Source organism: Anser cygnoides, chromosome 20, assembly GCF_040182565.1.
Source record: "Anser cygnoides isolate HZ-2024a breed goose chromosome 20, Taihu_goose_T2T_genome, whole genome shotgun sequence".
Classification (NCBI taxonomy): Eukaryota; Metazoa; Chordata; class Aves; order Anseriformes; family Anatidae; genus Anser; species Anser cygnoides.
In genome coordinates this window covers 9,515,893-9,542,682 of record NC_089892.1, presented here as the reverse complement: position 1 = coordinate 9,542,682, position 26,790 = coordinate 9,515,893, and the positions used below count along the sequence as shown (strand labels likewise).

At 65.2% G+C, this 26,790-nt stretch overlaps 2 protein-coding genes across 6 annotated transcripts in view; both read right to left on the bottom strand.

Annotated features, from left to right (window-relative positions):
- Positions 1–57: 57 nt before the first annotated feature.
- AKNA (AT-hook transcription factor) lies at positions 58–14,275 on the bottom strand. 3 transcript variants are annotated; one of them, XM_066980633.1, is made up of 20 exons: positions 14,144–14,275; positions 9,167–9,620; positions 8,215–9,032; positions 7,714–7,788; positions 6,957–7,143; positions 6,682–6,833; positions 6,514–6,573; positions 6,225–6,337; positions 5,729–5,968; positions 5,476–5,649; positions 4,960–5,173; positions 4,764–4,870; positions 4,150–4,596; positions 3,679–3,852; positions 3,279–3,376; positions 3,003–3,122; positions 2,822–2,920; positions 2,455–2,580; positions 2,211–2,364; positions 58–1,932 (listed from the first exon to the last, which is right to left on the bottom strand). In XM_066980633.1, the coding sequence occupies exons 2-20, from the start codon at positions 9,456–9,458 to the stop codon at positions 1,719–1,721; spliced, it is 3,864 nt and encodes a 1,287-aa protein (XP_066836734.1). In that variant the 5' UTR covers positions 9,459–9,620; positions 14,144–14,275; the 3' UTR covers positions 58–1,718. The 3 variants fall into 3 exon arrangements, with proteins under 3 accessions (XP_066836734.1, XP_066836735.1, XP_047912157.2); XM_066980634.1 differs by lacking the exon at positions 14,144–14,275 and adding an exon at positions 10,383–10,787 and having other exon boundaries at positions 2,211–2,361; XM_048056200.2 differs by lacking the exon at positions 14,144–14,275 and adding an exon at positions 10,383–10,785.
- Positions 14,276–14,732: 457 nt separating this feature from the next.
- WHRN (whirlin) overlaps positions 14,733–26,790 on the bottom strand; it is a 51,003-nt gene continuing 38,945 nt past the window's right edge. For 2 of the 3 annotated variants that reach the window (XM_066980711.1, XM_066980713.1), the window contains 7 exons: positions 26,537–26,749; positions 24,516–24,548; positions 19,826–19,897; positions 18,909–19,506; positions 16,713–16,891; positions 16,029–16,151; positions 14,733–15,257 (listed from right to left, as the gene is read on the bottom strand). In XM_066980711.1, the coding sequence (XP_066836812.1) occupies positions 15,075–15,257; positions 16,029–16,151; positions 16,713–16,891; positions 18,909–19,506; positions 19,826–19,897; positions 24,516–24,548; positions 26,537–26,749 (1,401 nt within the window). In that variant the 3' untranslated portion in view covers positions 14,733–15,074. The remainder of the gene's footprint in view (positions 15,258–16,028; positions 16,152–16,712; positions 16,892–18,908; positions 19,507–19,825; positions 19,898–24,515; positions 24,549–26,536; positions 26,750–26,790) is intronic. The other variant, XM_066980712.1, reaches the window with a different exon arrangement.

Here is a 26,790-nt window from a genome sequence, read left to right as displayed (position 1 = left end):
TGACCCTGAGGGCAGCGTCCCGAAGAGAGAGCTTAAAAACGAGAGGGAAAACCAGAAGCAAAACAACCGCGTTTATTTCGTTAAAAAATAGGCAATTATCTTATTACAAAATACCATCTGGATGGCTCTGTTGGGTATCACAAAATAGGAAACGTGGGGAAAAAAAACGACATCTTTGCTCCTCGCCGCTGCATTTCAGGCTCTTTGAAGCCAGGCTGGGGGCATCCCCCCGACCCGGAGGCTCTGCTTGGGCACCGTGGCGATGCCCGCAGCGCCCGACCCCGGCCCCATGGGGTGGCCCCAGGAACGGGACAGGGGTTTGGTGGCTTTGCAAGCCCTCGGGGAGGCTCCCGACCTGAGTAAAGTCGCCTTGGGCGCGAGCGATCCCCCCCCCCCGAAACGGGTCTTTGTACGAGAAAGTTCAACAATAAATAAGCTTGAGGCGGGCACTTCAGGTAGGTCCTACACAAACGTAGGTGGGGGGCTCTGAGCAGGGAGGGTGGGGGCTGGAGGGGATTTTGGCTGTCCCCAACCTGGGGACAGGACCTCGTTGGGGAGCTCGTGCTGATCCCCAACCATTTTGCTAAAAATCAGATGTTATCTTATTATAAAACCACCTGGGACCGCCTCGGGGCCGCATCCTGCCCAAGTCTGGGTCTCACCGGACTCATTTCCCTCTACCAGCCCACTTTCCCTGGAAATCCCAAGGAAAACACGAAATCCCTTCTTTTTCTGCCTGGACACGGGCACAGGCAGCCACGTGCAGGGCCGGACCCCAGAGACCCCCCGGCACCCCCATCCCCACCGCCAGACACCCGCTCAGGGGCCGCTTCAGAGCGGCAGCAATAAATTACGGGAAAAGCCCTCGAATGCCCTCGGGATCCTGCTGGAAATTAAAAAGGAACCGCATATACGTACCTATAAATAGATACCTACACACACAGCCCTATTGTACAGCCAACAGCCCCACCGGAGCCTAGGGAAAGCCACACGAAGCGGGGCCGCGGCGCTTTGCCGGGCAGGACTGGAGGCAGAGCAGAAAGCACAGGGCAGGAGAGCTGAGCTGCGGGGGCTGAGCCCCAGCAGCGTGCCCAAAGGGGCTGGAATGCAGGGACAGTACCTAAAAACCCCAGGTTTGGACCCAAAGGAGAGGCTCGCGACGCAGCAGGGTGGGGGTTAAGTGCGGGCGCTGCCGGGGCGAGGTCTGGGGGCAGCCGGTGAGCTGCAACGTACCAAAAAAAAACCCCTAAAAACACCTGGAATGGTCAAAGCAGCGAGACGTGGCTGCAGAAAAAAATGGCTAATTCTGCACGGGCATGGCACCGGGGTAAACGCAGCCGCAAATGGGGCCCGGCCCCGTGTTATGGTAGGGCCTACACAAAGTCCGAGCCTCGCCTCAGGGTGCCCAGCTCAGGGCAGCCCCACGGACACGTCCCCCTGGGGGGGCTGTGCCCTCGGCGCGGTGTGTGCGTGGCCTCACCCCTTCCTGCAGCACGGACAGACGGACGGACGGACGGACAGACGGACAGAGGGCCCAGCGGTGCAGGAGGGGAGGAATAAAGCGAGCAGGACGGGGCCGGGGCAGCTCCAGAGCCCCACGGAGATGCCTCCAGCTCCAGATCTCGTGGCGAGCATCCACTGCGGGGATGCTGACGGGAGGACAGCCTTCCTCCTCCTCCTCCTCGTCCTCCTGCCCCAGAGACGGGCCGGGGGGGCCCTCAGAAGAGGCAGGACCCCCGCAGGCCCCGCGCCCTGCTCAGCTCGGAGGCCAGCGAGCGGCCCATCCTCTTGGTGGTGAGCCTGGCGCGCTGCGCGGCCTCCACGGCGCGGCCCAGCGACCGCTGCAGCTCCTCCAGGTCGGCCAGGGGCAGGCCGAGGGGGGGGCGCTGCGGGGGGGCCGGGGCTGAGGTAGGTACGGCCGGGGAGCAGTAGCTGGGGGGAGGAAGAAGAAGAAGGGGGTCATCACATTGCTTTGCACCCCCGCAGTCTGCTCCCCTCAATTTTTTTTAAATCCCCCCAAATCTCACCCATCTCCCCCCCCCCCCGACACCTCAGCCCCCCCAGAAGTTGCTGGGACCCCCCTCCCGCAGCCCAGCCCCGGTGCCTGGGGTCCGTGGCCACGCCAGGGGATGTGGGGCAGCCCTGGGGTGCTTGTGGCCCCCCCGGACAAGTTGGTGTCCCCCCCCCCCCCCGGTGCAGAGCATCCTTACAGCAGGGGGGGCGCGTAAGGCACGAGGGGGACGGGGGCGAGGTAGCCGACGGGGGGGCCGCCCGCCAGGTACCACAGTCCCGGCTGCTCCGGCGGCTCGGCTCGGGGACGGGGACGGGAGCCCGGCGAGGACGCGGCGTCGGTGCCAAGCTCTGCTGTGGGGAGAAAGGTGCTGGGGTTAATGGAGGGGGTGTCCCCTGTCCCTGTCCCCCCCCCCCAGAGCTGGGCCAGCCCCTGCCACGCACCGTGCGCGGCTCCGTCCCTGCTGCCTGACGTGGGGACGGCTCGGGGTGCCCGGCACGTGGGGCAGCGCCGTGTCCTGGGGGTGCTCTGCCGGGGCTGCCGCACGGCGTCGCCCGCCGGGGAACCGGCTGCAGGGAGAGGGAGGAAACACGTCCAGAAAATAGCACACGGAGAAGGCACGAGGCGTTTTGGGAAGAGCGCAGCAGGGAGCATGGCGGGCACCAAAGCCATCTCCCCGCAGGAACCCACGGCTCTGCCATTGGGTCCAACCAAGGGGCAACCCCAGCTCCCTGTGCATTAAGTAATTAATGCCTGAAGTCATTAATTAACAGGCTTGGGAAGCAGCCAGAATGGGCCAGGGATGCTCACCCGATGCCGTCCTGTTCCCGTGGCACTGGGGGCACCCCGGGGTGCTGGGCTCTCCTCGGGGTGCCGGGGTGGCGGGCGGTGGCACCTGGTACCGCGTCCCTGCAAATCCCGGTGTCAGCACGGCCAGGGTACGGCAGCACCCCGTCACCCGCCGTGTGGGGTCAGCCTGCCCGGCACCCACCTGTGTACTGCCCCCGCACCGTCCCCATGCCCGGGGGGCTCCGAGAGCGCTTCTGTGTGGCCGGGGTGCCCTGGTGCCGCCCGTCCCCGTGCCCAGCCAGCGAGCGGCCCGACTCGGAGCCTGCAGGGGAGGAAGTGGCGCTGGTCACAGGATCTGGCCGTGGGCCGTGCTGGGTCCCATGGGGTCAGCGGGACGTGCCCGGTCCCCTTGGTCCCCCTGGCCCAGCCAGCAGCCCCTCTCCACCGCCCCCTCCGCCCCAGCACGGTCCCCACTCACTGAGGTCCAGCTCGGTCCTGTCCCGCGGCAGCGATGCCGACCTGCCCCTTGTCACAGCGGCGGGGGCCACCCTGCCCCGTGCCGGGGGGCTCGGCTCCCTGCGGAGGGCAGGGAGCTGTCAGCACCCAGCCGGGTCCGCAGCAGGGCCCAGACTTCGGCAGCAGAGTCACGGGGAGAAAACTGGGGTGTTTGTGACCCCCGGCGTGGTGCTGCTGGGAGGGGGGCACCTCAAGGGGCCTGACCCCACTCTCACGGCATCCCTGGGGACCCCCGTGTGTCCCCTCCCCACCCCACCCACGGCCAGGCTGCTGTCCCCCTCCCGAGGTCCCACAGCACTATCGGGACGGGCTTGGGTCCCGCTGTCATGTGGGGAAAAGCCGGGCCCTGCCGTGCCACCTACCCCGCGGGCGCTGCGTCCCGGGGGGACGAGGGTCCTCTCGCCGCCGGCTGCCTCCTGGCCTGGGCGCTCCGCGGGGCGGCCTTGCCCTCGGGGTAGCTGCGGGACCGGCGCAGGCTCTCCTCCAGCCTCCGCCGCAGCCGCCACACCTCGTCCCGCAGCGCCCGGATGGCCCGGCTGGGGGGGACAGGCACGGTGAGGGGGGGCTGCCGGCCCCAGCCCCAGCCCCACAACCCGTCCCCATAACCACCTCGGGACGCGGCTGATGCCCACCCTCAAAATGAGACCGGGGCTGCTGTGCCCGCAGAGCTGGGCCAGCCCACACGTGTCACGAGTTTGCCGGTCTCAGCCCTACCCAGGAGCTGCTCTCCCAAGCCCAGCTCCCCCCCCCCCCAAAAAAAACCCCCCACCAACCCGAGGAATAAACTCAGGGACCCGCTTCCCGTTCGCACCCCGCACCCCGTCCCAACTCACTCGCGCTCCACGCGGGAGCCCAGCAGGTCGCAGGGAGCCGGGGCAGGGGACGGCGAGGCGGTGCCCCCCCCGGGCAGGGGGCCGCAGGCGCTGGCGCAGCTCCTGCCCCCCCCCTCCGAGTCGCTGCGAGCTGGGGAGCAGGGAGGGGGCGGTGAAGGCGGCGGCGGGGGGCGCAGGGCAGCGCCGGGTGCCGGCTGCTCGCCGCCGTCACCGTCGGGTCCCAGCTCGCTGCCCAGGCTCTCGGCCCAGCGCGGGGGGGAGCTGCTGTGCGAGGCGGTGCTGGGGGGCAGGCTGGGCCCCCCAACGCCGCCCCTGGGGGGAAGGTGCCTGGGGGACGGGTAGGTGCCCATCAGCGCCTTCTCGGGGGGCAGCGGCTGTGCATCCTTCTTCTGCGGAGGACGGAGGGGTGCAGGGATCGGGGCGGGTGGTCCCAGCGAGCCTGGCGTCCTGGGGAGGGACAGGGCATGGAGACAGCCCCCCACATCCCACCCACACCCCAAACCCCCCCAGCGCCCCTTTTCCCTGCTCCCCTCCGCCTCTCTCCCCGCACCCCGCTGCCCTCCCGTGCCCCAAACCCCATCGGATGCAGCAAGCAGCCGGTGCCAGGGCCGTACCCGGTGCCCAGGGGACGATGCTCGGGGGTGCGCACCAGCGGGGACACGCGGCTGGCCTCCGAGCCCACGAAGCCGCTGTCCGTCTCCGGCGACACCATGCGCTGCTCCTGCAATGGGAGCAGGATTGGTGCTGTGCACCCCTGGGAGACCCCGGCAGGGTGACGGCCAGCGGGGACCCACCACCCCCAGCGCTCACCTGGCGGCAGGGCTTGAGGGGACGGCGCTGGGTGGCAGCGGTGCCCGCCCCGCTGCTGTGCCGGGACAAGGGCAGCCGTGCTGGCAGAGGCTCGGGGAGCGCCGGTGGTGGCGGCCGGGGGGCAGCTGGGGGCTCCTGGTGGTGGCCACGCGTCCCCTCCGGCCGCAGGGGGTCCCCGTGGGGCAGCGGCGCTGCTCTCCTCTGCGGGGGGGGCCTGTGGGGAGAGGGCAGAGGATGAGGAGCGGGGCCGAGCAGCCAGCTGCCCCACGGAGGCTGTTAACCCTGAAGCCTATCGATGCCGGTGAGGACCACGAGAGCCAGCTGGTCTCCAAAGGGATTCAATCCCCGTGCGCCCACACCCAGCACACCAAACAAACGATGTCCAAAGGCTCCTAAACACACCCAACCTATAAAGCCGCATGGGGAGCATCGGCAGCCAGCTTGCTTCGAGACACAACCCCTCCCTGGGCCCTCACGCTCACCCTGCCGGGGCATCCGTGCGCCCGCAGCACTTACGAGGGGGAGGTCTCGAGGTCAGTCCCCTCCTCCAGTGACCGTGCCCTGCAGGGGACCTGCCCGGGGCCGCCGTCCCCTGCCACGGGGCCATCCGCCTCCTCCAGGGAGCCGCTGCCCGCCAGGCTCAGGTGCTCCAGGCTCAGCGATGCTGGCAAGGACTTGAAGTGCTGGTACCTGTGAGAGGCGCAGGCGGGAGCGGGTGGGTTTGGGGTGCCGGGAGCTGCCCCCCCACACCCCCATGAGGGGCACTTACTGCTCCAGCAGGTCCCCAAAGTCATCCTCCGCTCGTAGCTGCTTGTGCCAGAGTGGCCGGGGCAGCCCCCCTGCCACCATCTCGCCATCCCCCGATGTCCCCTGGGTGCTGGGGGGAGCCTCGGTCACCGCTGGGCTCAGCTGGGGGCGCGGGGAGCCCGGGGGGCGTGCTGCCCACTCCAGCCGCTCCTTCAGCTCCTCCAGGCGCATCCCCAGGCAGAATATTTCTCCTTCCACCGCACTGAAAGACAGAACCCATCAGGACACCGAGCCTGGGGGGGCTGCTCCTGCAAAGGGCTTGGAGCAGTGGGGTTGGGGTGCTGCTGGCTGAGGTGCTGCTGGCAGGTCACCGGCACCCCCAGGAAACGCACACAGCCAGAACCAACGAGCAGGAGCCCAGCAGAGCGCTCCCACCCCACAGCCGGGGGCCAATTAAGCAGCACAACCCCAGGAACCCCCCGTGTGCCCCCCCGTGTGCCCCATGCCGAGCCGCTCACCGCTCCGGGTCAAAGTCCCCCGAGGCTGCGGGGCGCTGCCGCCCGTGCTCCTCCCGCGCCCGCAGGTACGCCCGCTCCAGCGCGTCCTGCGCCTCCTTCAGCCGCCTGAACCGCTGCAGCGAAAAGGCAGCCTGAGAGCTCGGCCCCACGCAGCCCCAAAACCCCCCTCAGCGCTGGGACTGCACCCTGCCTCTCCCGGCATGGGGATGGAGCCCCTGGGGACAGCAGGGGGGTAAAAGCGAGGGGCTCAGCCAGCCCGGGCACCCGCGCGGCCCTAGGAAGGACGCACCTGGAGCTGCTCCTGCGGCACCGCGCTCCCTGCCCGGACCCAGCCCTCGAAGGACTCCACCTGGTTGGGAGAGCAGGGGCTGAGCCGGGGTACGAGCCCGCTCCGTGCTCCTGCTGGAGGGTCCAGGTCTGACCCCCCCCACCCCCCCCACGGCCACGCGGGACTTGCCTGTGCCTGCAGCTTGCGGGTCTGCCCCGCCAGCGTCCGCGTGAGCTGGGGCCCCGGGCACCGGCACTGCCCCGCGCACGTGGGGCAGCCCCCCGAGGAGGAGAGGGGCGAGCGGGGCCTCTGCGACGCCCCCCATTTGGCCGGTCCCAGATCTGCAATCAGCACAAGGTGATGCTGCTGGGGTGAGCCCCCCCGGCACTGCTTCCCCCTCTCTGGGGCAAGCCGTGGGCCCCGATGCGTTGGGTCATGGCCAACCCCCCCAGCGCTCAACCCACCTCCATCCACCGAGAGCGGCGGGGTCGGGGCCGGATTCGGGTTTGGGGCCGGATTCGGGTTTGGGGCCGTGCTGACGGTGGCCGTGCTGGCCCGCGGGATGCTGAAGGCCATCACCCTGCAGCCGCTGCCCAGGGTGCCGGCGTGGGCGCTGCGGCTGGCGCGCGGCGGGTCGGCGTACAGGCTCACCTGCGCCGGGACAGACGGCTCGGGCACCCCGGGGAGAGCACCCCAAACCCCAAACCCCGACACGAAGGTGCCACGGGGACGGCACCCGGTCTTTGAGGCACGGAGCCCCTCTGAGTGAGAGCCTGGGAGCGCAGTGTCGCACCCATGGGTGCCCCCCGGACCCCCGTGGCACCCTGAGCACCGCCGGGTGCCCTGCCTCAGCGCGGGAGGACACGGGGACACCCCCGGCCCCGCCGGCGCTTCCTGCCATTTTGGTGCCCTGCGTCAGCCTCCCCGGCCATTTTGGGGAGGTTTCGGCACCGCCCCGGCGCAGGGAGGAAGGGTGACTCGCTGCGGTGACAGCGCTGTCACCGTCCCCACCGCCACCCTTCCTCAACCGCAGCTCCGTCGGGAGGAAGAGCGCGGCTGGGGGAGGAAGGCGCGGGGGCCGCAGGGGAGGCGCTGCGCAGCTGCACCGCTGCCACTGCTGCGTGTCCCCTCCAGCAGGGCCACCGCCGTGTGTCCCCTATGGCAGTGCCCCTCGGGCAGTGCCCCCCCACGTGTCCCCCCCGGGTCCCACCCAGCACCCACCTTGGCACCCAGCCGCAGCTGGTCGATGGTGTTCTCGGCCTCGGCGTACTTGGTCAGCAGCTTGTGGTAGTCGTCCTGCGGAGCCGGGGCGGGGGGGACACGTCCCCGTGTCATGGGGACGGCCACCGGGGTGGGGTGGCAGGAGGCATCCCAGTGCAGTGGGGGGGGAAAGGGGCCCTGAATGTGGCCTCACTTCCCTGCGTGGGGGGGACGGGAGCCTCCCTCTCCTCCCAGGGGACAGGAGGGCACCGGGGGGTACACGAGCAGCCCAGGGCGGGGGACACAAGCAAATGGGGGGGACACAAGCAGCCCAGGGGGGACACGAGCAGCCCTGGCTCCAGTCCTGGAGGTGCTGGGTCCTCGCAGGACAGGGAAAAGCAGACCAGACCCAACGCCCCCACGCCGCAGCTCCCCAGAGGGGTCACGCCATTCCACTGGTGGCCCGAGGTCCCCCCGCAGCCCCTCCCAGTACGGCCCCAAACTGGGAGAGCTGGGCCTTACCTGCAGCTGCTGCACCAGCGCCGTGGCCTGCCGGGGGGACCTGAGCTCCTGCGGCACGCCGGGGGGCGCGGGGGGCTGCGGCGGGGCCCCCTCCCCGCTGCTCAGCAGCACCTCCCGGACGATTTCGGCCGGGGACTTGGGGATGAGGGGGCCGCCGGGGGTCCTGGCGCGGGCGGGCAGGGCTCTGCTGGGCGGCGGGCGGTAGCTCTGGTCGAACTTCACCCGCGCCTCCACCTTGGAGAGGTCGGGCAGGGGGTGGTTGAGCTGCCCCCGGCCGTACCGGCACCCGTCGGTGGCCTCCTTCGGCTTTTTGGTGCCGGCGTGCCGCCGGGGGCTCAGGGACCGCGACAGCCGGCCGGGCTCGGGCACCCGGGGCCTCTGGTGCAGGGTTTGGGGGCTCCCCAAAGGGCCAGGCTTGGGGCCGGGCTCAGCCCTGCTGCCAGCGGTGTTTTGGGGCGCTGAGCGGCTCTGGCTGGGGCCCCAGCCCTGCCTGCGGCTCCCATGGGTGTCCCCGGCCCTGCCCCAGCCCCGGCGCCGTCTTGAGGGGGTGGCGAGGCCGGGGCTGGTGTCCGAAGGCCCCGAGGTGTCACCGCCATCCGTGGTGACACCCGGGGCTTTCTGGAGGGGCCCTGCCTCGGGGTGCAGCTCCCCATCGCTCTCTGCCCCCCAGGGCCCCTCCAGCCGCTCATCCTCCATGGAGCTGCCCCGCTCCTCCTCCTCCTCCTCCCCTTCCTCCTCCTCCTCCTCGGTCAGGTCCTGCCGTGGGTGCCAGCGAGCCGGCTCCACTGGGGACCCCTCGTCCAGGTCCTCGCCGTCACCTGCAAAGCGCCACTGCCACCAGCCAGCCCGCAGCGTCCCCACACCCCCCTGGCTGCCCAGGGCGAGCTCCTGCTGTCCCGAGACACCCGGGTCCCCCCCCACGAGGGCTTTGGGGCAGCGGGAGAGGACTCACCCGATGGGGGGCTCCCGGCATCCTCCCGGCCCCACTCCTCCGAGCCCGAGTCCTGCAGGTCGCTGAGGTCCATGCTGCCGGCGGGTGCCTCCCCGAAACGGGAGCTCCCCGGCCGGCTGGTGACAGCCACCAGCCCATCCTCCTCCAGGCCGATGACACCGTTCTCGTCCATGTGTCTCTCAAAGTCTTCCTCCTCCTCCTCCTCCTCCTCTTCCTCCCAGCGCTTCAGCTCCTTGCAGCCGCTGCCCAGGTCCGTCTGCGTCCAGCGCAGCCACGGCGCTGAGCTGGCCATGGCCGGCAGGGCAGGGCAGGGCAGGGCACGGCGTGCCACGCTGTCCCTTGTCACTTGTGCCGCTTCATGGCAGGGTGGCAGCGAGGGGCGGGTGCCCGCTGGGGCTGGGGACCTCCTTGCGGCGAATGTAGGTCACATCGCGGCGCTCAGCGCTGCAGCATCCTGGAGGGAGAGAGGGAAGGATGCTCAGCAGGACACAGCGGGCTCTGTTCGAGGTCCCCCCTCCTCCCCACACGGAGATGTCACCCGCTGCCAGGGCTTTTCCCTGTCCCTGGGGACAGGAATCGCCCCCATGGTGGGGACCGTGGCACCCTGGGGTGTGCACACCACATCCCAGGGGAAGGAACGCGCCGGGGGGGTTTCCAGTGCTCCCCCCATCCCATCACCTCCTTCCCGCGCTGCCACCCCCACGTTCATCCCCGTCCCCCCCAGGACACCAGCCCCGGCCCCATTTCTCCTGGCCTGAGGACCCCCCAGCCCCCCCACAAGCCCCCGGTGGGCTCCGATCCACCCCAAACAGCCACGAGCCCGCGGCAGCGAGGTCCAGGCTGGGGTTGGGGGCGAGGAGCAGCGAGCGTGGGGGGAGCGGGGTTGGAGGGGGGGACCCAAATCCTGCCTCGCCGAGGCCCCGCGCGCTTGCTCCGCCGGGGCCCTAAAAGCAGGATGTGTCCCGGCGTTCCCATAGCAGCAGCGGGACAAAACCTGGCCGCGGCGGGGGGGGGAACGAGGCTCTCCGGGGTTTTTCTAGCAGCTGGAACGGAGCCCCCAGCCCTGGGAGCAGCCCAGGTCCTAAGGGGAGGTGGGACCGGAGCCCCCCCGGCTGCGGGGCTGGGGGTGCACGCGGGGCTGGGGACGGGCGCGAAGCGGGAAGGCAGGAACCCCAAACGGGGATGGGGGCTCGCAGCCCACCCCCCCCACACCCACCTCAGCGCGTCCCCGTCACCGTGAGGTCCCCACGGCGGCCCCCGGAGCCCTGCCGCGTCCCCCCCGGGGCCGGGAGCCCTGCGCCCAAGTCGGAAACGTGCTCGGAGCTTCCTGCGGGCCGCCACAGCCGCCCTCAGCCCAGCAGGCTCCGCGCGGCGCGGCCCAGCCCCGCACCGCCTCCGCCGGCACAGCCAGGGGAATAAAAATCTCTTCTTGCGTCTAATCCAGCCGGGAGCGAGGCGCCGAAGCGAAGCGGGGATGCCCGGCACCGTCGGCAGCTGCCACGGGGCCGAAGGTCTTCGAGGACCTCCCCGATGTCACCGGTGGGGACAAGCGGCCCCAAAATTCAGCCAGGCTGACCCCCCCATGGAAAGCAGGATAGGGCCGACGCAGCGCAGGCGGTGTCACAGCCCTGTCCCCTGTCACCCCCCCCCGGTCCCACCCTCCGGGCCTGGGGGTCCCAGCCCCACACCTCCACCCCATGGGGTCTGGGGGACTGGGAACAAGGGCAGGGCCGGCAGAAGCCCCGCAGCGCTCGTCCCCGCATCCCCTCCCACCCCAAGCACCGTTCGGGACGGCCCCAGGGGGGATGCAGAGGGGCAGAGAGGGTTCAGGGTCTCCGAGCTGAGGCCTCCACGCTTCTCTTTGGCTCCTTGTCCAAAATGCAAGCTTTCAAGTGGGATTAAAACCCTACACACATACACACTTGGGATCGTTTTCGTTTGCTTTGTGGTTTGCTGAGTCCAGGGCCACATCGTTTTTCGCCAGGCTTTTCTCTGCTAGCGACTCGTTTAAAGGGAAGTTTAAGAAAGAAAAAAAAAAAAAAAAAAGGGTTTTCTCTCTTCCCATCATGCCGTCTGGTGGTGGGCTTTCTGGAAAGGTGATAAACGCGGCTGAACTCGGAAACAAACCCCAAACCTGCAGCTGTGGGCAGTGCGGGGGGGGGATGCTGCCTGGGAAGGGGGGGAGGCGATGAACACGGGTACCACCGAGGAGCTGCAGCTCTCCCAGCCCAGCAGAGCCCAGAAACCAGCAGCACCTGGGGGTCCGCAGCCCAGGGGGCTCCCCAAAAGGTGGAGGGGGCCGATTTAACCCCCCCCCCACCAGGGCACCTCGCGGCGCAGGGCTCTGGGGCTCCCCTTCCCCCCTGGGGCTCGAGGCCACTTTTCTTTTGCCGTGCCAGGAAGCGGGCCAGGATCTGCGTTTGGAAACGTCCCAGCTGAGACAGGGGCCGGAGCCAAAATTGCTCTTTAGTCGCATTGAGAAGATGCAGAGCCCGCAGCATCCCCGTCCTCCCCGGGCAGCGGGAACGGGGAAGAGCCTCAGGGCGAGGAGAGCGGGGCTGCCTGGCCAGTGTATAGGAAAAAGCCTCGTGCGGCCTTCCCGGGAGGGTTGCAGGACCCTAAGGGAGGATTTGGGGTTTGCTCGGTGCCCGGACAGCTCGGAGGGGGCAGGCAGGGCTGGCAGAGCTCTGCCTGGCTTCGGGATGACCGGGTCGGTGCTGGGCAACAGAGGTTGCATAGAAACAGCATCCAGGCACCTCCAGCGGGATTTATGCTGGGGGATTTGCAGAGCTGGGGCTGGGATTAGAGGCTTTCCCCCAGCAGATGCACCGCAGCGGGGTCGGTGCCGCAGGTCTGCCCGTCACCGACGAGCAGCCGCCCCCAGGGCACCCGCAGCACCCCAAAACCATCTCCATCCTAAATGTCCCCTCCCCGGGGCCATGCTGCGGCTTCAATAGCAGGCAGGAGCTTGCGCAAGGTCTCGTCTGCGTGCCACTAATTACACAGTAACGGGCTGGATTAATTACGCCCTGCGAGCGCGCCAGGACGCGCCGCGGCTCCTGCTTGGTTACGGCCACGGTGCCAGCCGGGGGGGGCAACACTGCCATCCTTGGGGGCTGTGGGGACAGGGGGGGGCACGGAGACCCCATCCCCATCCCTGCAGAGAGGAGGTGACGTCCCCCGAGCGAGGAGGGACAGCTGTCCTTGCACCCCAAGGGACGGGTTTCTTGGTGGGGACGGGGACGGGGTGAGAGGCTCGGGGGGGCTTTAACCCCAAGGCAGGCAGGGCTGTGGGGGCAGCTCCGGGTTCACGGGGACCCCGCAGCGGTCCCTGAGGGGACAGGCGCCCGAATCGCTCCCATCCCCACCCCAGCAGACCAAGGGGTGGGGACGTTGGGCCTGGAGGGGACTCGGGGACAGCAGGCAGCACGGGGGGGGGGCTTAGAGGAGACCCCGGTGAGCCCTCACGTGCCCGCGCCCCATTCGCAAGGGCTGCGGGCGAGCAGCTCGGCTGAGCTCCAGGCCCACGGCAGCGGGGACATTCGCAAAGCAGCAGCTCCAAAAACTAACCCCAGCGATCCCCCAGTGGTGCCGGACCGGCACCTGGGCGCATCCCAAACAGAAAGCTGGTCACGTCGGCAGCCCGCCTGGAGCCGAGGACCTCCAAAATCACGGGGACCTCCAAAAGCACGGGGACCTCCAAAAGCACGGGGACCTCCAAAAGCACGGGGACCTCCAAAAGCACGGCTGTTGGACCGACAAGCACCGATCTCGCCTCCCCGCACAGCCCAGGGGCACTGCACGGCGGGCACGCACGGCAGGAAAATAAAACCTCTTTGTGGCCGGGAGCAACACACATCGGCACGGGTCAAAGCGGGGGCGATGCCCCCCCGGCCCCGTCCCAGCCACCTGCAGGAGGAGCTGGGTTTTCGGGGTCCCTGCTCTCACCCCACTGGCACTTCCACCCACAGCCTCTTTTGGGGTTTAGGCAGGTCCAAAGCCGTCCTCCTGGCCGAAACTCGGCACCGGGCCGCCTGTTTTCAGCGGGAGATAATTCCTGGGTTACAAGGCTTTTTTTTTTTAAAGCCCCCAGAGTTTTTTGTGAGCGTTGAAGGAGGGGAGAGGACAGGACCCGCTGCTGCCGTAGCACCCCTTCCCATGGGGACAAGGAGCTGAAATCACGGGGCCGTGTCACCGCCTGACCGCTGGTGGGTGCCCCGGGGGCCCCAAACCCTACAGGTGGCCGAAGCCCAGCTCTGTAGGGCCGGGCGCGCAGCTCCATCCCCACGTCCCACCCTACAAAGCCGCGGGCTCTCACCCATGGCCGAGCCACGGGGTGGCCGTGCAGGGCTGCCACCGGCACCACGCAGCCGGCGGCACCGGGACCCCCGGCCACGTCGGGCAGGGGGACGCGGGCGGCGTCCGGCCCCCGCAGCGCGGGTCCCGTGGGTGACACCGGTGACGGGTTTGGGGTGGGGGCGATGGCGGGGCCGGGTCCCAAGGGTGGCACAGCGTGGGATGGCGGGTGGCAGCGGTGGCAGCGGTGGCAGCGCGGCGCGGCGGGGTGGCGGCGCTCAGCACGCCCCAGCACGGGAGCCCCAAGGAGGAACCGAGCTGGGGGCGGCCCCGCGACGTCCCTCGGGGGGGGGGGGGGGGGGGGGGGGGGCCGGACCCCAAACCCCCGGGGGGGCTTCGCAGCGCTCCCGGTAGCGATTTTGAGCACCCCCCGCGGCCGGAGCCGGACCAAGGACCCCACGAACGCCCCCCCCCGGGACCCCCAAGCCGCATCCCTCCAGCCCCAGCCCCGCCCGGCCCCCCCGAGCCGCTCACGGGGACCCCCCCCGCGCCCCCCGCCCCGTGCCCCCGATTCCCCCCCCGCCCCCGGTACCCCCAGCGGGGAGCAGCCGGGGGGGGACACCCGGACCCCCCCCCCCCCCCCCCCCCCCGGTACCTGCCCCCCCCCCCGCCCCCCCTCACCTGCAGGGCGGGGCCTGGCGCCCCCCGGCCCCCCCCGCCTCCGGCCCGGCCCGGCCCGGACAAAGCGCGGCGCTGGGCGGCGGGGGAGGGGCTCCGCGCTCCTCGCGGACACGCCCCCCTTCGGCCCTTTCCGCCAATCGCAGCGCGCCGCCAGGGGGCGATTAGCATAAAGCCGCGCCCTTTGTAGATTTGCATATCCCGCCGGAGCTGGCCAATCAGAGGCGGAAGAGACGGCTCATTGGCATAATTTATGCAGCGCCTGCAGCGCCCTGGGGGCGCCAACGGGGGCGCAGCGGGGACCGAGCCGAGCCGAGCCGAGCCGAGCCCCGAGCCCAGCCCAGCCAGGCCCAGAGCCCAGAGCCGAACCGGGCTGAGCCCAGCCAAACCCAGCCCAGCCCAGCCAGGCCGAGCCGAACTGAGCCCATCCCAGCCAGGCCGAGCCAAGCCGGGTCAGGCAGAGCCAAGCCAAGTCCATTCACCCCCAACCAAGCCAAGCCAAGCTGGGCCAAGCCCTGCCAAGCTGAACCAAACCGAACCGAGCCGAGCCAGGCTGAGCCGAGCCCAGCCAGGCCAGGCCAAACCAGCCTCCTCTTAACCCGACAGCTTTATTGCAAAACGACAAGCACAAGCTCTGTCCGTATGAACACAACAACAGCGCCAGCAATTTACACGGTGTCCGGCTCCTTTCGGCCTCCTCTGTCCTTCTTCCCACCCCGGCCTCGCCGCCCTCCGCGCCTGGCCCTGTGGGGATGCGGCCTCTGCCCCAGCGGAGGCCGTGCGCTGAGCTGTGCCCGTCCTCAGCCTGCCCCACGACCGGATGGCCCCGTGGGGACAGCGGGTCCCAGCTGGGTGCGTGGCGGCGGGGCAGGGGAGGGCATGGGGGTGTCCCCGTGTCTCTTCTGGTGCCCGTCCGGAGGCTCTCGCCGGGCTCCTACAGGGCGACGTTGAACTCTGTGACGAGGAAGTCGATGTAGTCCTTCTCCTTCAGCTTGAAGGCCTCGGCGATGATGCGGGCGGCCTCGCGGTGCTCCTTGCCCCGCAGCCCGGTGCCGTTCACCTCCAGGATGACGTGGCCCACCTTCAGCTTCCCACAGTTGTGCGCCGAGCCCCCGCGCTGCGGCAGGGATGGGGGGTTAGTGGGGGGACACGGGATGGATCCGCATCCCCCCGCTTGGCCCAGGGCTGAGCCGCAGCCGGCTCTGGGCACAGGGAGGGGAGACAAGGCAGGGTCTGCTCCTTGCCGGGTCAGCGTTAACATCGTGCAAGTGAAATGTTTTGGTTTTGGGGAAGAGGAATTTGGCTTCGTCCCTACACCGCTGGCTTTCAGCTGACAGGGCAGCGCCAGCTGGGAAGGCCAAGAACAACCAAGGCTCAGCTCTGCCTTGCTGGTGCTGTAATGTGAATTTTGCCCCAAGTAAACAGCAGGGGGAACAGTGCAAGGAGACAGCTCCTGAGAACGGGGCTGTGGGCTCAGTTCCTCAGCTCTCATCCACCATTCCCCCTCCCCAATCCTGATCTGAGCAGAAAAAGAGGGTTCCCAGACATCTGGCAGGCCAGCCGAGCTCTGGGGGCTGCCCAGACCCCCCAAACACATCTGCAGCAAGTCCTGAGTTCCCAGGACATGCATTATGGTATGGTATCACCCATGGCACATGAACACTTCTGCTCAGCAAATCCCCCCCCCCCGCAGAATGATGCTCTGGCACTGGGGACATTTGGGGCTATCGAGGGGCAGATCCATCCCCCAAAATCCCCCTGGGGCAGGGCTGCAGCTGCCGTGGCTGACGGCGGGCGGCTGCAGGGCACTCCTGAGCCTGCCCATGGCCAGCGGGGAGCAGAGGGGTGGGATGTGCACCAAGCTTTACCCACCCTCAGCCTGCCCTACCTGGATGGTGACGATGCGGGGCAGCGGCTGCCGCGTGTTCGCTCCACCCTCGATGGCGATTCCCAGGGTCGGCGCGCTCTTGGACACCCGGATCAGGCACGAGGTGGGCTCCAGGAGCCCCGGCTGTGGGCAGACGGCAGGGGCTGCCGAGGGAGGCCGGGCACCATCTGCCCGCTGCGCTCCCTCGGTCGGCAGGGGGACAGATGCCGACCCCTGGCAGCCACCCCAACCCGGGGCAGGTCAGGAAAGGCCTGGGGAGGAGCACAGCAGCCCTCTGATCCCCAGTGTCACAGCCAATTTGCTCTGTGTCAGGCTGCCAGGTGACTTCAGCCGTGGGACACTGCCCTGGAGATGTCCCCTCAGTGCCAGGAACGCTGCCGTGTCCCAGGCGGCTGCTTGCTGGAGCTGGCAGGGATTGGACTTACCCAGATGGGGTAAATCAGCCCTACGGTGCCCCTCTCAGCTGCTCCTGGCTGCCCTCCCAGCAGCGAGCTGCCTCAGCTCATTAAAAAACAAAATCACCCATCGAAACCCCCAGGCGGGCTGCGGCCTGCAGGCAGAAGGAGCACAACCACCTGCACCACAGTGGGACGAGGCGGTGGGGACCAGCTCTGCCCTACAGCAGCCCCAGGAGCCCTCATCCCACAGGACCCTGGCCCGCGAGCACCCCGGACCCATCCTCACCGGCTTGGAGGCCCCCTCTGCCGCCGCCTCGCTCCTGGCGGCCTCCTTGAGGCTTCGGCTTTTCCCAGGGACCGGCTGCCGGCTCTTGTCCTTGCCGCCCATCTCGACCTCGCCGATGTCCACCCCGCTGTCCTCGCTGAGGGTCTGCCCGCTGTCCGACAGCTGGGACAGCGTGGAGGCTGGGGGAGAGGGGGGCTGTCAGGGGGGAGGCCGGCGGCGAGGCTCTGCCTCCGTGGGCCGAGGAGAGGGCATGGCACCCGCTGCCAGGGCCGGGCGGCTCCCCGGCACTCGGACGTGGCTTTAGAGCGGGGTTCCCAAGTGAACCCCTCCCGAAGAGCAGAGCTGTGTGCGGAACTGATGGCCCCGAGGCTGGATCTGGGATCCAGCCGGGATCCCGAACTGGGCTGTGGGAGAGCACGGCGAGCTCCGTGATCCTGCTGGGGCCAGCCCAGGGCCTTCATTCCGCCTCCAGCCCCTGGGAGCACGAGGTGCCGGGAGGGAGCTGCCCCCCTTCGATCCCCGAAGGATCGGGGCGCAGGTCCCCCTGCCTCTGGGGATGGGTGGCAGCAGCACGGGGACCGGGGGAAACCCCCTGGGGTCCCCCCGCCGACACCCCTCAAGCAGGGCCCTGCCCAGGGGCACTCAAGCCCCTCGCTCCCTCATTACGCTGAGGTTAATGAACTAATTGCAGTGGGAGGACGGTGCCACCGGAGGGCGACAGTGCTCCTCGCACCGGGGTCCCAGGGAGCCTGGAGGCACACAGGGCATTTGGGGGGGCTCGGGGATGCTGGGGTACCCCGGGGTGCTGGGGCACCAGCACCAGGTCTGGGCTGAAAGCACGGCCCAGCGTCCTGGGCACCCTCAGCACCCCAGGGCACCCTCACTTCCACTTTTCTTCCCAGGATATGCTCAGGATCAACCTGAGCCCCATGCTCAGTGTTGGCACGAGGTTTTCTTTTCAAAAAGCTGGAGAAAATGGGAAAATCCTAGGTTTTTTTTTTTTTTTTCTTTGAAAACTCCACTGGAAGCAGGTTATATTAACACAGCAAAGCCCACGCACGAAGGATGCTGCAATCAGCTGCCTACGGGAGCCTGGTCTTTACGTAAAGGTCAGCCTGAATTGCTTCGGGGACCCAGGGAGGCTTTAAGGAGCATCCCAAAGGCTGGTGGGGAGCTGGCATGGCCATGGGCTTCGCAGGTTTTCCAGCTCTGCCAGAAGCCAGAGCTGAGGGCTTTGTCTCAGGGCTTAGCACTACTGCTGCGAGTAACACTGCCAAGGGCTTACGTGTTGCCTTTTTCTTTTTTTCTTTTTCTTTTTTTTTTTTTTTTTTTTTTGCCATGATGCTGTCAAGCTGTTTTCTGAAACTGAAAATTTTTCTCCAAAAAAAAGCAAACCAACCCACAAGTACCGAACGGCAGCATGCTGCCACACCAACCCGGCCTCCGCAGCCTTCACCCAGCTTTGCTACCCCAGTTTGAACAGGAATCACCAAATTCACCTCTGCGGCCACTCGCTGGCGCTCACTGCCAGCCACGTCCCCGCTGAGAACAGGGAAACCCGCAGCAACGCCTCATGCTCGGGTGGAGACCTGAGGCCTGGCGCAGGGCTCGCTCTCCCAACACCCTCCCTTGGGACCTCGCCTTCTGTCTTCTCTTCTCCCATTCCTCTCTCTTGAGCAACACCAACATTTCTTTCTTTTTACCCCACAGCCAGTAACAGGCACTGAGCGTCCCAAGGCCAGGGAATGGCTGCGTGCACCCACGGTCCCACACCTGCCCAGATGGTCAGAGGCCACGGGTCGGGCCAGAGGACGCCATGGGTTGGGCTGGTAGAGGCTGCAGGTTGGGCCAGTGGAGGCCACAGGTCGGGCAAGTGGAGGCCACAGGTTGGGCCGGTAGAGGCTGCAGGATGGGTCAGCAGAGTCCACAGGTTGAGCCAGAGAAGGCTGCAGGTTGGGCCGGTAGAGGCCACAAACCGGGCCAGCGGAGGCTCCAGGTTGGACTGGTGGAGGCCACCTCCTGCAGCACTAGCAGGACACACGTCCACCCCTCAGCCCAGCTTGGCACCAGGCCTACACAACCAGCCGGAGCACGTCCACAAGCTAAAGCCAAACGGGCCTGACAGCCAGCACCCCCATAAATAAAGCAACAGCAGTGAGGACGCCCCCACCCCGCTCATCCCTGCAGGACACCCACCTCTGGCCTGGGGCAAGGGCCTGACTTCGTTGACGTCGGGCTCGCTGTTGGGCTGGTGCACCTCCACCATGATGAAGTGCTGGTTGGCCACGGCCCGCGGGCTGCCCCTGTCGGGGGGCGGGGGCGCGGGGTGCGCCGGGGGGGGCGGAGGGGACGGGGAAGCGGGGCTGTGGTGCCCAGCGGCTGCCGGGCCCTCCGCGGTGGGGCTCTTCAGCCTCGTTGGGGACTGGACCCTGGGGAAGGGCCCGATGGGGTGCTGGCTGACCAGGGAGAGCTGGGCATCCATTTGGCGCCGGGAGCTGTGCAGGGATGGGGAAATGGTAGCATAGATGGGGCTCGGGGCAGACTCCTCGGTGGATGTCGTAGCGGTGGAGGTCATGCTGGCTGTGTCCTGCTCGGAGTGGTTAAGAGGGGGCGTGGGGTTTCGGGGGGCCACGAAGAAGAGGCCGGACTGGGAGGACTCGGAGGACGGGCGCTTGGGCTTGTCCTTCCCCGGGTTCCGGTGCTGGGCAGCAGAGGGGTCCAGCATCTGGGGGGCTGAAGGAGGAGGGGGAGGCTTGAAGTTGGGTGGCTCCTCTGGGAAGGACGAGAGGTCATCCTGCCGAACCAAGAACGGAACTGGTCACCTACCTCTGTCTCCAGTGACTGTGGCAAAGTAACCCATTTTCACAGAAACACCCATTAATGGCGATAAGAAACTGACTCACAAAGGAGGACATAGCACGCAACTTCTGCCCTGGTTCCTACAACCACAGACGTTACTCTTATTCAAACATCCCAAACCTTTCTTCTAAAGCAATCCAATTAATTTCCTTCGGTGATACCCATCGGTCGGTGATATAGCAAAGAGAAACTGAGGCAGAACCCAGTACCATCGGGCTCGCCTCCAGCCACCCAGGCATGGCGCGGTGTCTTACCAGGGAGATGTCCGGCAGGGTGTTGATGCTGCTCTGGTGGCCGTCTCCACCTCCCTCCAACTCTGACGTGTTCTGACAAGGCAAAGGAAGAGACAACCCGGTCACAGCATCAACAAGCAACCACCAAAGGGCCAGCACGATAGGGAACATGCAGAGTGATGCAGGGCATCGCCCTACCCCCTGTAAGGGGCCTTCAGCCAGAGGGTTTTATTTTCTGGGTGGTTCCCCTGAAGACTCACACACCACACAAGCAAAGCAAAACAGTTGGGAACTGCCTGTCCCAGGGTAAGGAAGGTGCTCAGCGCATGCTGTGAACCTGCCCGGTGGGGCAATGTCCTCTGCCCTCTTGAGCCAGAGCTCTGCTCCTTGTGCTCAGCTTGGAGGAGGGGAGGAATGAGCTCTGAGGCTCAATACCTGGATCTTTCCAGGGAGAAGGGCAATGGAAAAGATAAATCCTCCCTCCCCTGCAAACCAGGCGGTCACAGATGCAAATAGACGGGAGCTGCTGCCACTGCCTCCCTGTTACGAGTCTAAATGTCATTAGGAAATACTAGAACACAGCTCGGAACGCATCACGGCTCCAGGAATCAGGGAAGGGCCATGAGAATCGGACAGCCTGCCCCTGCAGGGCCAGCACAGGTCCCGCAGCAGAGGGCATGGATGCAGCTGGAAGTGCAAAACATCCCCCTGGCAGAACCAGGGGCTGGCTGTGGAGCTCTGTCCTGGCGAGCCACACTTGGCCTGGCCCCAAAAGGGACCAAACTGGTCCTGAGTCGAGCCCAGAGCCGTGGCTGTGCTGCTGGCTGTGTCCCCCTGTCCCTCAGGCTCCAGGTACCCAGCCCACCTCGTTCTCATCACGCTCCCGGGGCTGTTTGTTCATCTGGGGTGGAACGGGCAGGGTGCAGCTTGTGTTTAAGTGTGGGTTATTTATCGCAGGATAAACAACTGATTAGTTGAAAAGCTGGTGTCTCTGCATTTTCCCCATCTGCTGGAGGCTGCTGCTGTGCCTGTAAGACGTTAGCATCCCAAAATAGACATGGGAGACAATTAAAAGCATTAGAGAAGCAGCAAAAACATTGATGGAAATTGCTTTTATCTCTGTGTCTTCCGAAGGAGCCCTGGAGAATGAGAGCTAAAAGAAACAGCTTGTTCGGGGAGCGGCGGGGAACGCACCAGCCTGCGAGACTGCGCCTTCCCCTGACGAGGGTGATTTCACCCCCGATTCGACCCAATGGAGACTCTGGGAGAGACAAATCCACAGATCCCCAGCCCGCTGGGTCTCCGACCCAACTGTGGCAAGCCCGGGCTGAGGACAGATGTGGCTGACACACGGCGGCAGCAGGACGATCAGGCTTTGGCCAGGTCTGACGCACCGCAGGACTGTGAACATCCAAGTGCTGGCATGAAAGATGGGAGATACCACACCTCTGGGGCTGGGGAAGAGATGGATGGGACTATCCCGAAAGGAACCTGCCTTTAAACTGATTAAAACAATCGTGAACTGCACCTGCAAAGCCAGGACCGTGCTGGTTTGAGCGCCCAGCAGAGCTGACCAGGACTGGGGGAACTCGCTCGGGGCTGTGCAACGGGACGTCAGATTGGACAGAAGCGGCAGCGAGTGCAAAAAGCTGCAGCGCCATCACATCCCTGCGTGACACCATGGAGCAGAGAGACTTGGCTGGCCAGGGCCACGCACAGAGCTGGCAAACGGCACCAAAATGCAGAAAAGTGCCCTAACGGGCAAGGTGCCCTGCACGAAGCTGCCCACGCAGCACCCCCCTGCGCCAGCCACCTCCCGCTGCTGCCCACAGCCTTTAGTCCAGGCACAGGGCTGTGTGCACGGAGGGGAGCCCAGGCACAGACGGTGCCACTTCTGCACCGACTTGGCCCTGTTTGAGATCTACATCCCTAACTCTTCCCCTTCCTGCCCTGCCTCTGCCAGCCTCAGAGAGTTGCCAGAGGAGCGAGGATCAGAGCCTCCTGACGCAGGCAGGAGCAGCCTGCCTCCAAACCTGCATCGTTACTAAAAGAAAAACCGCCCTACGATCTGCCCCACTGAACCCTGCGGCCCTCACCACGGCATTGAGCCCATCCTGGAGCACGTCACCAGCTACGTCCCAGCCCAGGCCTCCTGGCACACGGTGGCTGTGTGGACGCAGCCAGAGCCCCCGCCAGCCCCGATCCTGCTGCCCAGCTCGGTGCCCCCTGACACCAGCGCTGCTCATCCTGCCCGGGCTCTTCTTTGTGCCGAGGTGTGCCAGCAGGAGATTTGCCTTTCCACTGCTTGAGTGCTTTGGGGGCAAAAGTGATTACACAGAAATTGCTCCAGGCTGTAAAATGTAATGGCTTTTAAGCTGAGCACACTGCTTTCAGGAATTGGCTATTTTCAGACCGTGATTTCCTGGATCTCCCTTAAAAGACCCATCGAAGCCATGTGCCGCTGCTCTGAAAAATGGGCAGTGGAATTTACTGAGGCGGCTGCTGCTTCTCACCGCCTCTCCTTTGCCCCATCTATTTCCTAGTTATCTACAGAAAGCGGGAGCCAGGCGGGGCCTTTCCAGCCCCTCTGCAGGGTGCAGCTGGGGGACTTCTGTCCTTCCCATCTCGAGCACAGCCCCCGAGTGGAGTGACAGAGCTGGAGAGCATCTTTCAGACAGGGAGCCCATTTCCATTCACGGATTAGCTGGTGGAGAAAACCACCGGCTCCCCAGGGGATACAGATCAACCTTTAATTAACCTCACAGTTCCAAATGAGTCCCTTATTTTCCTGTAACTGCTAACAAGAGCTTTACAGAGCCACGCAGCCCAGCTCCCGCAGGGTTTTTAGCTCTTGAGTAACTGCGCCAGCCTGAGCGGCAGCCCAGCCTTCCCCCTCTCCTCCCTTCCTTCTCCCTCTCCCGTGCATTTGCACGACTTGAGGACAAAGATGAGGGTGCCCAGAAGCCCAGGTCCCCAGGAGCCCTTGAGCACAGGCATCTCAGACTTCGTGATGTGGAGGGCTCTTTTGGTATGGGGAGCAGTGATATCCTCCCACAGGGGGCTGCTGGACCTGGAAGAGGTCTCCTGTTCCTCTGCTCTTGTTCTGTGGACTCTTGTGCTTGAGGTTCTCTTTCCAGCAGAGGAACAGCTCAAGACTTCACACCATCATCCTCTCCTTATGCTTATGGTGACACGGAGACCGACGGCAGGCAGAGGCCAGCGAACGAGCTGAGTTACTGCACTGGGAGCAGCCCTGCAGCTTCAGGGAGCTGGGAGCAGCTCCTGGGGAGTCAGACCCTGGGAGGAGAAGGCACTTTCGATGACAGTCTGTTTGCTAGGAGGCAGTGGAGAAGAAAAATGAAATCAACGGGGATCTCAAATCCTTAATCCTAATAATGAGTGCTGGGACAGGAAGCAGGGACAAAGGCAATGCTAAATCCCTTAAGGACTGCCTTGGTTGTAAGCAAATTAGAAACTCACACTGCTCTGATCAGACAAGCCACATCTGATTATTGCAGTCTACAATTAACCTCTGCTTTGCAGGTCTCATCTTGAGATCAAAATCTTCCAAATCTTCCATTTAGAAGAGGTGGCAATGACGATCAGGCAGACACACAGCCAGTGGGTGGCACAACCGAACAGGACTTTGTCTCATCGCCGAGAATCCTTCAGACATTCCGTAATAAAATCACTTTTCGTCACAGTCCCCATCAGCCCCATACAAGCTATTTTTGGCATGTTTGCCCACCAAATCACTGACTTTGTTCATGAAATCAAAGAAACCTGTCCCAAGGCTCAGGATGTCTCTGATAAACCTCACAGCTTTCTTCTTCTAGGCAACTGTTATTCCCAGAGGGATGAGGCATTTGGGTCAGGTTCTCAGCTACCAGAGGTCCTGTGTCGCAAAGCACTACTGGTGAGTGGTGGAGCTGAGAGCTGCTGTGTGTGCTCACCCTGCTGACCGCCACCATTCAATGCCAAACAGCCACGGGAGAGGGCAACGCACCCCGCACAGCCACAGCGAGTCACACTGCAGGGCACGAGCATGCAGCCCTTAGCCTCCTCCCAACCCTGAGCTCTGTGATTACACGGAGATATTCGAGGCTCTGAAATGTGTGCAGGGGTTTCTCCAAGGCTGAACACGCACAATGTGAGTACACCAGCCCCTCCTGCACAGACCTTTGCACACCTGAGGTCTGTAAGGGAAAGCTCTCCAGTCCCTGGGGATGCGTGATGCGATGTGACAGCCCAGCGGTGCTTCACCAGGGTGCCTACACAGGGAGACAGGGCAACAGCAGGGAGAGCTGGCACAACAGGGCCACGAGGCAGGGGGCACAGCCGGGGGTCCCTTGGCTATCAGTGCTGCCGGTCCTTCTAAAAGCCCAGGCCTGAGATGGGATTTTCATGCAGACAGGACATTGGTACCAGTCAGGGTTGGTTCACAGCTGAGCCTGGCCTGCACTGCGGTGCTGAGACCCGCAGCCTTGCTGCTGAGCTAGGCAAAGGGACTTAGGAACAGCTCTGTAGAGCCACAGGGAGAAGAAGCAGAGCTGGGAGACACGAGGTGGCTGCTCACGTGGCTGAGACACGTGCTGGCACCGGGAAAGGCCTGTCCCCTGCCTCCCGCCCAGCGCACATCCGCACGCACTCGCAGCTCGCCTCCTATGGCAACTGCGGTACTCGACCTCCCCGACTCGCTGCTGGTCCCTACCTCCATCAGGTCTATTAGCCACAAGAGCCGCTCCTGGGGATGTGCGAGGGGAAAGCAGATTAAAACAAGCATAAAAGCGAAAACATAACGTCAGGGAGGATGCAGAACAAACAAGCGAGAGAAGCAAATCCCAGCACAATGCATCCCTCCTCCCCCAAGCCCACCCTGCAGAATCCACATCCCTGTGCTGAGCATGAAGGTTGCAATCAGCCCCTCCTGCAAGAGCAAACAGTCCACGAGCTCTGTGCCTCCTCTCTCCCCTGCTAGCTGCTCAGAACCCGCCACCCAGAGCCCCTGCTCCTTGCTTGGCAGCAGCTTACCACCTCTGCTTGCTACCACACCTCAAGCACTGCTGTTCCCAGCACCCGGAGCAGAGCAGCAGGCATGTGTCTGTCCTCACATCCACGCTCAAAGGACATGGGAAGAGGAGCCACGCTGCCAGGGAGTAACAGGGTGTGGTGTAACAGGGACATGTGGCCTTGCAGGAAGATTTTACATACAGGGCGGCAGTGTCCACTCTCTGCTCTGTGCCACAAGGGCATCATGGAGCTGGAGTGTGAGCGCGGCACACCCGAAGCACAGGGTACAGCCTGGGCACGGGGCTGGTAGGACCAGGGTGTCACGCTCAGTGCATGAGCCCTGGCAGGCCTCTGGGTCAGCCCTCTGATGCTTTGGAAAGATTTCTTCCTTCGCAGAGCAGCGTGAAACTCGCCCTGCTTATCCTGATCCAGGAAGGCCCTCGCTGCAATCCATCCTGAACACCGCAATCCATCTTTTGGGTATTTCTGAAGTCAGCAAGACAAAAACATGGCTCTGATGCTCTGAACCTCTCCGAGGCCTCTTGGAAGGCTGGACCAAACTGTGGGAAAGATACAGCCCCAGGAAAGCCCCCCACCTTGCTGCCCCTCTGCAGCACAATCCCACCCGCCCCGCACGCGGGCCGGTTTGCTTGCTGTCGAACAAGCAGAAAGCCCATCATCTTCTGTTCTTTTCAAGAACGTTTTAATTTCCAAGGTTGCTAATGCATTTGTGATGAAAGGCATTTTATGGCCAGGAAATTAATTTGGGGGCTGTGTGCCTGCACATTCTGAGGTGATTACGATAACTTAATTAGACGGTGCGTGCAACGAAGGCCTGGCAGCGAGACGTGGGAGCGCTGCTGCTTAATGCTGGAGTGGGCGGAGGCTGGGACAGGATGCAGCTGGCCTGGCTGCTGGGGACCTGCTGGGACAGGGAACAGGCAGCCAGCATCTCTGAGGAGGTGATTCAGGAGTGGCAGCAAGAGCTGGTGAACGGCGGCAGGGATGGCGTGGCAGCGGCAAGTCGCTGAGATTTCTGTGTGGCTGCAGCCCGCACCGCGCGCTGGAGGTCCCGGGTGGGAAGCAGACTTGCTCCCTCCCTGGGGACAAAGGGATGCTCAGCCCCCACGCAGAGGACAGGGCATCTATCTCATCTCAGGGGCACTGAGAGATACCAAGCATGTGTCGCAATGTCACCTTATTGTCCCTACAAATCACACACTTGTGACCAGCCTGCGGGGACTTCAGAGCATCTCAGTTTGAGTACCTGCAGTGCCTATACGGGACACCAAACGTGTGCAGGATCCCTCAGAAGGCAGGCAACGCTGGGGCATGGCTGTGCCTGCCCCTGCACTCCTGCTCCCTGCCTCCTTTCAGCTCACCCAGCTGCTCTAGACCCTTGTCTCTCTGCTGCGAAGCAAATGGATGGCAAAGTACTCTCACAGCGAGGCTGTGCTTTCCAAGTCAGCAACAAATCATCGTTTTCCTGCCCCTCCGGGATACTCTAGGACCCCTGCCTCTAAAACCATGAGTGCTGTGACAGCCTGCAGCCAGAACTGACTGGCAGCTTGTAAGGGGATAAAAAAGCTTTGGAGGAACCCAGCGGGGAAGCAGACTTCGTGCTGGGGGAAATGCCTTTGGAGCACTTGGGGGAACTGAGTTTGCTGCAGGGCTGCCAGGAGCTGGGCTTGAAAGGAAAAGGAAGAGCTGGAAGAGACTTACCCGGGCCGAGCTGACGGTTGTGGAGGTGAAGTGGCTGCTGGAGGAAGAGACGGTGTCACTGTAGGACATCATGGAGTAGGAGTCGGTGCCGATGCTGGGCCCCGAGGGCTGCCGGGCCTTCATGGACTCGATCTCTCTCTTCAGCACCAGATTGTCGAAACGGTCAAGGTCTTGCGGGGAGATCACGCCCCGCACCTCTGAAAGCAGTGAGAACTGGGCCAGGCAGACAGACAACCAAAGAGAGGTTGGAGCAT